Raw genomic sequence first — 12,079 nt, 5'->3', positions numbered from 1 at the left:
GTCCTGCATGTTGCTGTAATGTACAATTATGTGAAGTAGCTACCGCCTCAGAGATCCATGTAGTAAATGGGCCAGCTTCACAATTAGGTAGCTTGAGCAAGCCACCCCAGGCAGCTGATTTTAGGAATTTGTGCCAGGTAGCAAAATAATGTGGTTAGCCCTAGGAACACTATGTATTTTGACTCGCTTTGGGTGGGTGTGCATGCTGTCCCACCTCAGGCAACATAATGTCTTTTGATAGCCCTGAATTAAATCATTGATCAGTGTCAGTGTCCCTGATCTTTGACATAGGGAAGACAATTGGTGAAGGAAAGGCAAAGGGTCAAGGGGAGGGGAATCTAAGGCATTCTGGATTCCACAGCATATATACAGGGGGTTGCTTGATAAACAAATCAGCATGGAAAGAATTCCCTGAAGACACAATGTTGGAAAACCATAACTCCACATCAAGAATGGCGCGTGGGAAACCACTTAAACAAAATTGTATTAATTTGGAAATAATTTGTATAAATGAGTTAACATTTGGAAAATCAATACAAATAATTGGCATAAGAAAACCATAACTCCAAAGATATGTTTTACAAGTAAACAGCCCGTGTTTTTCCTTTCTTTTCCTTTTTTATATAGAATATTTATTAAGAGATTTTAAACAGTTTAAACAACACAACAAACTTCCCAATTCACAATCCATAAAAAAGAAAAACACCATAAACCAAATAAAAACAAGAAAAACATACAAAGCATACAGAAAAAACAAACAAAAAGGACATAAAAAGACATAAAAAAGAAAAAGATTCAATTTCTTAAATATTATTTCCATAACCCTCTTTCGTGACTCCCTCACATCTCCCTTTTCTGTGTTCCTGTTTATAAAATCTTATTCAGCAATACTTCACCTTCTTTCAAATCTTATTTTATGTTATACATTTCAGCTATTACATCTCTAATTTTTCCCTTTTCTTATCAGTTATTTAGCTTAACATAATATTGTTCAAATTTCACCTTTGTTCTTATAAACCAATTTTTACATACTCCTCTCAAATTTGTCACTAATGCCACATTATCTTTATATCCTGCATCATTCTAACATTCATACAGTTTACAGTACTTTTGCAAATAGTCTTTAAATTTCTTCCAGTCCTCTTCCACTATCTCTTCTCCCAGGTCTCGGATTCTGCCAGTCATTTCTGCCAGTTCCATGTAGTCTATCAGTTGCATCTGCCATTCTTCCAGAGTGGGCAAATCTTGGGTCTTCCAGTACTTTGCGATGAGTATTCTTGCTGCTGTTGTCGCATACATAAAAAAAGTTCAGTCCTTTCTTTTCCTTTTTTTATCACAGGTTTCATTTCCTGCAAAAACAACTGGAACAAAGGGAAGAGATCTGTGTGATAGCCATGTCTCCACAAAATCTCTCAGAACTTTAAGAGCCCTGAGACCTCTTCGCGCATTGTCCAGATTTAAAGGGATAAAGGTACTAAATACAGTTTTTCTGTTACATGTCCCACAAAGCTAAGGCTGTGTTGAGCTGGTAGTAGGGATGGCAAAATCTATCCCATTTTGTTCCATTCTAATCCATCCAATTATTAGATAAAAATTAGATAATTTTTAGATAATTCCAGGTAAATCCTAAACAACCCAAACATAAAAAGAGTCACAAAATGCACACATAACAAAACAAAACAAGTAGTATTTAGGACTCTGTTTTTCCTGTTTTAACACTATAAAGCTGCTTGGACATGAAGTCATTTCCTGCATCATTTCAAAAAGTGTTTTGAAGCTTCTCCAAGCACACACAATTGGTAAAACAATTGACAGGCATCTTGCCTGGTACCCCTACTTTAAAGGCGGTCTTTTAATTTTGATTTTATGAATGGAAAACTGAGATAGTGACTTGCTCAAGACTACCTTTTGACCTGGGATTTGGACCCACTTCCCCATAGCAAATTCTAGCACCATATTCACTCAATTGGTGGTGCTCATTTGTAAATCAGGAAAAAGATCCATACTTAATCGTGTAATTGCCACATGATTATCAGATTGCTCGGTTACGTGCTATCATTGCTTAGAGCCATTGGTAGACTGATTCTAATCATTGAATAACTGATTGTGTGCTTCATTTTCTCATTTAAGGTTGTAGTGAATGCACTCGCAGGAGCTGTCCCTTCGATCGGGAATGTGCTGCTTGTCTGTGTTGTTCTCTGGCTCCCATTTAACATCCTAGGAGTACAACTGTTTGGAGGAAAATTTTCGAAATGCAGTGATGCATCTTTAAAAAATAAAAATGTCTGTGAAAGTCAGAATTCCGAATGGACTAATACGAATGTCAACTTTGATCATGTTGGGATGGGGTATCTGGCTCTCCTCCAGGTGGTATGTTCAATGACACATAGTTTCTTTGGCAAGAGAACAACCTTGGCAAGCCACATATGTGCAGCCAAAGAATAACAGATTATTGAAATTAGATAGAAAATTACTAAAGAATTCAGAATTTGCTTTTGAAATTCAGTTTTGAAGGATTTTTTTTTAAAAAAAGAAAAAATACACAGGAGAGCAACCTTAAATATTAAGAAATATTGCTGATTGCTGTTAAACTGCACATTGAGATTTCCAGTTTGAAGCTAATCCATGATCTGAAGCTGAAACTAGCTCCATGATACAGGGCTTCACAATGCCTGTGTTCTAAAATGCTACAGAGGATGTACTATTATATTTCTGAAGTATATCTCTCTCCAATAGAAGACCTGTACAAACCTGAAGTGTAGAGAACGCGCAAGGGGAGGGATGGTAGTGTGAGCATGCTAGCTCCACCACTACTGCAGTGTTGTTCCTTGATTTGTGAAAGGTGACTGTGCAAAGAGGGAAGGCTCCTGTATCTGGAGGCTCTCGATGTATTTTGGAACCCTCGTTCTTCGATGTTCCAAAATGTGCATTTTGAAGGGGATGTTTCCTCTGGTCTGGTTTTTTAGGGACAATTATTATATTGGCAATGGAAAGTCTGCTTCTGTGCCCCTGAACAGCGTAAGATAACAAAATAGAAATAATTTTTTTTATATAGGCAGGCACCTTCTATGCCAACTTTTAAATGCTTGCTGAAAACCTTTTATTCCTCCAGGAATTGCCTGTGCAGGCAATTAAGAGTACATCTCTCACAGTGGTCTATTGGTGTTTGTACAGTGTCTTTATCCATGCATGAGGCAGGCATGTGGATAGACAAATATGGCTGCACCTGTCAAGTCTAGTGCATCCCTTAGCATACTCCTCAGGAGGGTGGCAAGCCAAATGGGTGTTAGACTGTCAGACAGACTAGGAAAAACAATTTACAGAATACTTCCGTAACTTGGTTTGTTTATATATATATTTTGCCAGGCAACCTTTAAGGGCTGGATGGAGATTATGTATGCTGCAGTAGATGCACCTTCAAAAGTAAGCCATGAAAAGTTACAGCATTTGTTCTTTTAAGATGCTTTGCTTCATTTTTATTGACCGGTTACACTATTGAGTTGTATCATTCTATGTACTTTTAGAATTGTTACAGCTTTCACCCCAAAGAATCTTGGGAACTGGAGTTTGGTGAGGTTGCTTACAGTTGCAAGATAGGGATGGGATGGAGGACATGTCTCCTTGCAGACCACATTTTAAACTGTTTTTCTCCCAGTGGGTGTTATTCCAGCCTGAATTAAAACACCTCATTTTTACACTCAAAAATGTTTACTTTTAGTTTGTGAAATTAAAATTATTCAGGCCTGAAAGAAACATCTCCCTGCATATCTCTGAGCAAGCTACTTGAGTAGAAGGAAGCAGGCTCAAAACAGTAACTCCTGGAGAGATGTTGTAGACCGCTTTCTCTGATAGTGAGTAATTGCAAAATCACAACCAAGAACTGGAAGTGCTTCATCCTCTGATGATTATAGTCTTGCACTATCTAGAACAGTTTATCTGAAATTTTGCCAATACCCTTGCAGCAGAAAGGAAATATTAGTTTGCTTCTGTCACCATCAGTTCCTATGCCTGCAAATGGGTTCGGTGGTATAATTAGTCAAATTCTCTATGACTTTTTTTTATTCGAAGCTGTCTCATTTCCTCAAGTTCCCCAGTAAACCAAGTTCTTCATGCCCATGGGAAAGGACACTGGGGAGCAACTGCCAATAGCCATATTCAGTCACCCATTCCAGAAATCAGGGGTGCCAACTTGAATAAAATATTGGGGGGTGCAAAGTAAGCCCTGCCCTGCATAATCAATCACATGATGCGGTACATGGACACTACTTGAATGGCAGTGTCCATCAACTGGGGCGGCAGCCCCCTCAATTCCCCTGGCTCTCTAATTCCCCAGGCTCATCACCCACTATTCCACCATGCACCCCAAAACATCCAAATAAATACCTGTCAAGCTAAACGCCTATAGTGCTTAAAAGACTTCTACAAAAATGACAGCCCCATATCAAATACCTAGGAAATACCTATCAGGAGTGAACATAGGCCATTAATACCAAAATGTATGGGAAACCACCCTATTAGAAAAGTTAACCAACAAACTTAAACCAGCATAGGGGCAAGCAAAGGAGGACGCGTTCACCCCACTGTGGTACCCCTTTATCACATACACAGCACAACAAGACAATGACCTATGCCCCCCCCCAACAGCATATGAATCAGTATGGTTAACCTGACCCAACAACCTACAGTGGTGCCCCGCAAGACGAATGCCTCGCAAGACGAAAAACCCGCTAGACGAAAGGGTTTTCCGTTTTTGCGTTGCTTTGCTAGACGAATTTCCCTATGGGCTTGCTTCGCAAGACGAAAAAGTCTTGCGAGTCTTGCCATTTTTTTTCGCTCCCCCCCCTTTTTCTAAGCCGCTAAGCCGCTAATAGCCTTTTAGCTGCTAAGCCGCTAAGCCTTTAATAGCCGCTAAACCGCTAATAGCGCTAATCCGCTAATAGTGTTGCTTCGCAAGACGAAAAAACCGCTAGACGAAGAGACTCGCGGAACGGATTATTTTTGTCTTGCGAGGCACCACTGTACCTTCCCACACACATACAAACAAGCCCCACTGCAATCAGCTGAATGCAGCCAACCGAGCTCTGGGCTCTGGATACCAACAAAAGCAAATAACTATATAAAGAAAGGACCTATCCATGAGACGCTGACACAAAAACCACGCACAAACACTATACAGCAGAATGAAAAGATCATTATCTCCCCAACCCTCTCCCTCCTATCTTCCCTCCCTATAATGCCTAGTACAATAGTGTCTCATACTGAATGTAAATGAACCGTGAAAAAGAAGAAAGTGAAGATGCTTTATGTACATTTCCTTGCTTATTTGTTTTCTTTCACAAAAAAATGTTCCATAAAAACTAATTTAAGAAACACAGAAACATCTCTCACATTACTTCCTGAATGCCCAGAGCACCTGGGAACCCAGCAGGCTCTGCAAATCTCTGGAGGTGACCTGTTCTAATTGGTCCTCCACCATTTTGGATATAGCTAGCTGTATGTCTAGTCATGATTACCTTATTTCAGTAAGCAGAGTACCAGGCCACAAGTTCAGGTATAGAACCGTGAGTAGTTCAACATGTGTCCTTTTATACATTGCCTACTGTGTCTCACAAGGTGTATCTAATTACATAGCATCCATTTATGCTTTTAAACAAATCAAACAGGGCAATGAAATATTCATGATAAATTAAGAATTGACATAATTAAGTCACAAACAAGGCGTTTCTTGTCTTTCTACTTTATTTCAGGAAAATGAAGACCCAAGTTTTGAAAATAATGTGTGGGCATATCTCTATTTTGTGGCTTTTATCATATTTGGATCGTTCTTCATGCTAAACCTCTTCATTGGAGTTGTTATTGACAATTTCAACCAACAAAGGAAAAAGATAAGTACTCACATGAGTTACAAAATATTTCACTCCCATAAAGATTGTATAATAGTTGGATAGAAATGGTGTTCAGTACAGTGTTGTAATAGACTGCAGCTGATCATGTCCAAGGCATTGTCAGTCCAAGGCCAAAATCAGAAAGAAAGTAATCCTCAGTACCACTTGTCCTGTTCAGGAGATATCAGACTACATTACATGGGAACCAGAACAGAATCATAGAATTGTAGAGTTGGAAGGGATCATGAGGGTCATATAGTCCAACCCCCTGCAATGCAGGAATCTTTTGCTCAACATGGGGCTCGAACCCATGTCTCTTAAGATTAAGTGATTAAGAGTCTCATGTTTTGTTGACTGAGCTACCCCACAGTAGCTTGCCTGGCTGCCTCCAAGGTGCTCAGGATTGTGTACACGGTTCCGCCCCTCCCTATTTTATCCTGTGTGGTAGGTTAGTCTGAAAGATGGTGGATATCTCAAGGTCACCCAGTGAGCTTCATGATTGAGTAAGAAGTGACACTTAAAAATGGATTTCCTTGTGACTGATTAGCAGAAAGCAAGAAAAATAGCTTTAGGAAGGAGTATTCATAGATCCTGAAAAAGAGGGTAAGGGGTATCCATCTAGAACATTGAAACTTCTGGTTCTCTCATTGTTTTGCCACAATTGTGATGCCCTACAATTCATGGCATGGAAAACTTGTGGAACTGTTTTCCTTTCATCTAGACCTTATATTTTAGACAGTGGTGCTCATAGTTGGTGGAAGCACCCTGAACCACCACTGATTTTGAAGGATATCCAGTCATAGTCTTCACCATGAGCCTCCATAACTGTGACTACAGATGGTAATGTAGTAAATAGCTTTACCAGTTAAATTTCCCATAGTGCTAGAAAGTACTTAGTTGGATTTGCATAAAAGCTTGATATCTTCAGGCAGAAAGATGCATTTGTATCCATGTCCTTATACCTAGGTGGAGAACTCATTTTTATGTCAGATGAGCAAAAGAAATATTATAACGCATTAAAAAAACTTGGTAACAAGAAACCACTTAAGCCCGTTCCACGGCCGCAGGTAAGACAGCCACTAACAATAAGTGCATTTCCTTGTTTGGTTTTGGAATTAACTTGGAACTACCTTTCAAAATCTAGTATAACAAGTTATTTGGTGGTCAACATTTTGCCTTTTGCTTTCATAGTGAGAATTCTTTACTTATTTCAATAGGTTTACTCTGTGTAAGATGAAAGAAATTAAGCAAAATTAGAAAAATTATAGTAGTGAAGAAAATGCATTTTTAAACAAAGATCCATATAACTTGACTTGCTCTTGTAACAAGCATTATATCAGTGATGGCTGCCAGTTTTGTTTTGTTTAAAAATGTGTTATGTAACCAGATAATTAACACCACCATCAAAATATAAACAGGAAAATCACATCAATTTTATCATTACTTTTGTCTGCTTGGTAAGCAATCCCCAGATTCCCAGCTTTTATTATTTTTTGAGGAAGTTTCTAGGATTTTTAGAATCTGAGATATGAGGCACAATGTTCAGACACTATTCTTCTCAGTTTTTATTAGCAATTTGACTGCTCCACCTTTTCTTTTCTTTTTTTAATTTCTTTTTATTGAGTTTCACTTAAATAACCAAAAGAAAAAACAAAACAACCGTTTCAGAAAAAAGAAAAAATATCCATACATAACACAAAAATAACATCAATTTCCATTACAGTTTTTGTCTTATTCCTTGAATCTTTCTATATTTAGTTATTTAAATCTTTCCTCTACACACCTGTTGACCTCCTTCCCTCCCGATTTCGGGCTTCTTGATAAAAATTCTTTCCTTTTTCTGCAGCTAATAGTTGTTAATGGTTTGCGCATCGTAAGGCTTATATCAGACCTGCTGTAGTTTTTAAGTTTCTATAGTTTCCTTCAATATATACCATAAATTTATTCCAATCGCTAATAAACTTTGTATTTTTTTGGTTTCTAATTTTTTGCGTCATTTTTGCTAGTTCAATATATTCAGATAGTTTTGTTTGCCAATCTCTGAGCGTTGGGATATTTGGACTGCTCCACCTTGTCAGTGTTTTGCTTCGTCACCCTCACCCCCTGAAAAAAGTGGGAGAGATGTACTTGTGGGATGTGGGTGTCAGCTTGTAGTTTTCCTGGTACCGGGGAGTGCTCTCGGTTGTTAGACAGTGTTTATGGAATCAATATTGTGTATGGGAAAGCAGTACTATGTGGACTTCACAGCCAAGACCAGCAGGACATAGCTGACTTCCCATGGTAAGCCCTGAGGTCATCTGGGGTGGGGAGGAAGCAGCAGCAGTGATGGTACTCTTATTTTGTGTTATGTCATGTCCCCTGCCATGGCATGTTGTGTTATGCCACATTCTTATGGCAACCATTTTGTGACTGGTGCCCAAAAGGTGCCTGCTCGTCTGAAAAGGTTGTTGATTCCTGCAATAGCCCCTTTTCATATTAACCCACATGATCCAGATATGAGAGTCATAAGAAGAGAAAAGGACCAAGCAAGGTGTATAGTCCAGAATTCTAGCTTGTGCAATTCAATAAATAGTGAAATAATGCAAACTAGGGAACTATATTCTACATGTAAAACATGTATCTACATATCTTTATCTAACAACAAGAAAATTACTTTCCTATCCTAAATACTGTGCTCAAGCAAAAATCTGTCCCTATAGTCTCTTAAAAGGCAATTTTCTGGTTTTCTTGCAAAAGATTCCTCCTCTCTTCTTCTTTCATTCATAGCTATCAATTAGTTTTATCATATAAGCAAATACAAGTTAAAGCAAATTTTAAAAAACCCCAGTGAGAAACAGCCAAAAAGTACAGAATTATGTTATTTGCCTCAAAGAAAAGGGGAAATTATTAGTGAGTCAGTGGTGCCAATGCAATGCTTCTTGCTTTTTTCCCCCTTTTGCCACAGAACATGTACCAAGGACTTCTTTTTGACGTTGTAAACAAGAAAGCATTTGATATTTTCATTATAAGTCTAATTTTATTGAATGTGGTGATCATGGCAGCAGAACATGAAGACGAAGGGGAAGCTGTTAAGAGCCTTCTTGAAAATATAAATCTTGTATTTGTCGCTATCTTTACTGGAGAGTGCATCATCAAAATGTTGGCTTTGAGACTGTATTTCTTCAAAGACGGTTGGAATATATTTGATTTTGTGGTTGTGATTCTTTCAATACTTAGTAAGTAAAAAAAAAAAGTTCATGTACATCAGGGTTATTTCTTGTCAGCAATAAGCAAATGCAAAAATGTGAGCTTGCACCAAGTCTGCATACCTAAGAAGTTGCCAATTGTATTAAATTATGGAGATCAAGGAATCTGTGTGGTTGCAAGAATGTCATGTGGTGCAGAATATGGTCTGAGAGATGGATGTCCAGATTGAGTAAATAGACATGCTCCGTTTGCCGAATCCTCATGCTTGCTCATAGATCCAGGGCCTGCCTGCTCATGAGATGGGCTAATACAGGTGGCAGAACACCAAGAGATGTTGCCCCTACAGCATCCCAGATGCCACTTGTAGTGGTAGTGGCAGGAGATCTTGTGCACTCTGTGAGATCTTGCAAGAGCTCCATCACATCTCGCTGGAGCCAGCCATTGTTGTCCTCTAAACAGGCATTCACATAACAATTATTTTAGTGCAGCCTAAATATAGACCTAAATATTTAATTTTGGCTTAGCTTAAACTGGAAATAAAAATGCATTGTTGCTGAATTTTTCAAAAAATGAATTATTTTAATAGGTTCTGCAGCGGGACAACTTCGAAAAGCACTTGATTTCCCTCCTACAATCCTGAGAATAATTCGAGTAGCCCGTGTTAGTCGACTACTGAGACTTATCAGAGGAGCCAGAGGGCTTCGGACCCTCCTTTTTGCATTACTGATGTCCCTTCCTTCTCTCACCAACATTGGGCTTCTCCTTTTTCTGATCATGTTTATTTATGCTATTTTTGGTATGTCTAACTTTGCCTGTGCAAGTTGGCAAGGTGGGATTGACAACATTTTCAACTTCCAAACCTTTGGCAGCAGTATGCTTTGTCTCTTCCAAATAACAACATCTGCTGGCTGGCATGACCTTCTCAACCCAATGTTGAACACTGAGAACATCACTTGTGCTCCCAATTTAGGTGGAAATGGTCCCTGCGTAAACAGGAGTGTGGCAATTGCCTATTTTGTAAGCTACATCATTATATCATTCCTCATTGTAGTTAACATGTACATTGCTGTCATCATAGAGAACTTGAATGTCGCCACGGAGGAAAGCACAGAACCTCTAGGCGACGATGATTTTGAAATTTTTTATGAGATTTGGGCAAAATTTGATCCTCGCGCAACCCAATTTATTTCTTACTTCGCACTTTCAGACTTTGCTGATGCTCTAGCAGAACCTTTACGTATACCCAAACCAAACCGGCAACAGCTGATGTTAATGGACCTTCCTATGGTAAACGGAAATAAAATCCACTGCTTGGATATTTTGTTTGCTTTTACCAAAAGGGTATTGGGAGAATATGGGGACATGGGTCCACTTGAGACCCAGATAGAAGAAAAGTATCCAGAGAAGATTGCCAATGAACCCATTATAACGACTCCCAAGCGAAAAGAGGAGGAATCTGCTGCCATTATCCAGAGGGCTTTCAGGATGTATCTCCTTCACCAAGCAGTGAAAGAAGTCTGTCGGGAAACCTGCAACAGCCCCCCCTTGGAACACATACAAAAGGAGGAAGGTGGATCTGCAGTCACACTTAGTGAAAATGAAGACAGTCAGTCAAGTAACTCCCACAGCCCATCTCCCGTATCTATTCCTCCATCTTACAGTAATGTCACAGGCACCACTAATGACATTATTCAAGTGAAGATCACAGACACTAGTGAACCCAAGTGATTTACAGTTCGCTATTTTTCTTGTCGCAATACAATTTTCCAGGAAGTGTAACCCTACAAAAATATTTCCATCATTATAGCCACCTTTATTTAACACTTTTAACTGTGAAGCTTTCCCATTTGTGTATCCTCTTGATGCTCTTAGCAGGAATAAATATTGCAACTGGAAAGTCTTCAATAATAGTTAAAGGAGAAAAGATTTGTACATTTACTGCTTAGCTTTATTAACTGATTGGTTAGCATGTTATTTTGGTAGCTGTTGGGGCCACCATCAAAAAACATGAGCCATGGACTCCTCTTTATCTATGAATGCTTTGTGGTTACCCCCCCCCCTTTATTCAAAAATGCATTTTGGGACCAGGAAAGAGTCCAGTTGCCCAGAATAGTTTATCATGAGACGTGGGCCTTGTGGTGCAACATGGCTACAACAAACTGTCAGATTCAGCTCCTTTGCAGAGAAAGACAAAAGCAAAGGTGAACCTGTAGCCAGTAAAAGCTGGTCTTCTAATTGTACAGACTGGCTAGTAAACCATACCTAGAGGTTTTTGTACAGATCAAGGAGCATCACCTGACTTGCTCTATTTTGTGACTGGTTTCTCCTGTTCATTATTTGGCCAGAGCTTGCTGATAGTGCACAGATTCAATCCCTGAATGACATCCTTCAGGTAACCAGTTCAAGATATGTTGTGGTTGTTTAAGACTGAGTTTTGTTTTAAAGAAGTATCAAGATAAGGCATGGTGAGTCAATCCATTTGAGTCTAAATTGATTCTTATTGAATATATCATGGCTGCCCCTCCCATTACATGCCCACACATGGAAGTAATTTTTATACTATGTAACTGTTAAATTGTGTGGGGGAAATTATAATTCCTGCAAAACACTACAGCGATCACATATTTCTACTCTGGCTGCATGTGTTCACACAATGTTTTAAAATAAGTGGGATTACTTACATCAATGTGATACATATGTACACACACTGCACAAGTAAGCAAATAAATGTACCCGCCTAATGTATATTATAAAATGATATTTCACAAACTATAGCAATTAAATAAAAACAATTGGATTTTCAGACTTGTTGGCTGTTCTTGGTGGAAAATGTAGGTGCTGGAAACTTTTGTTCATAAATGGATTCACGCAACATTGTCTGGGGCAAGGGGCAGGAGAATAGCAAGGTTACAGTGTCAGATTTCTACAGAGCCCTGGGTGTACATGAACTAGTTGGTCTGGAGACACAGACTTACAAGGGATATGGGGAAGCTGTCCATTTAGGGAAG

The 12,079-nt window shown here is 39.0% G+C and overlaps 1 protein-coding gene across 3 annotated transcripts in view; it reads left to right on the top strand.

The window, feature by feature from the left end:
• Positions 1 to 11,876, top strand: part of LOC308569499 (sodium channel protein type 5 subunit alpha-like) — a 57,335-nt gene extending 45,459 nt beyond the window's left edge. For all 3 annotated transcript variants that reach the window (XM_081163461.1, XM_081163460.1, XM_081163462.1), the window contains 7 exons: positions 1,340 to 1,471; positions 2,131 to 2,370; positions 3,367 to 3,423; positions 5,748 to 5,889; positions 6,852 to 6,952; positions 8,830 to 9,100; positions 9,658 to 11,876. In XM_081163461.1, coding sequence (XP_081019587.1) covers positions 1,340 to 1,471; positions 2,131 to 2,370; positions 3,367 to 3,423; positions 5,748 to 5,889; positions 6,852 to 6,952; positions 8,830 to 9,100; positions 9,658 to 10,799 — 2,085 coding nt within the window. In that variant the 3' untranslated portion in view covers positions 10,800 to 11,876. The remainder of the gene's footprint in view (positions 1 to 1,339; positions 1,472 to 2,130; positions 2,371 to 3,366; positions 3,424 to 5,747; positions 5,890 to 6,851; positions 6,953 to 8,829; positions 9,101 to 9,657) is intronic.
• Positions 11,877 to 12,079: the final 203 nt, after the last annotated feature.

This window comes from Podarcis bocagei, assembly GCF_964188305.1.
Source record: "Podarcis bocagei genome assembly, chromosome: 12".
Classification (NCBI taxonomy): Eukaryota; Metazoa; Chordata; class Lepidosauria; order Squamata; family Lacertidae; genus Podarcis; species Podarcis bocagei.
Note: the sequence above shows the minus strand (reverse complement) of the source record. Positions and strands in the feature narration are given on the sequence as shown.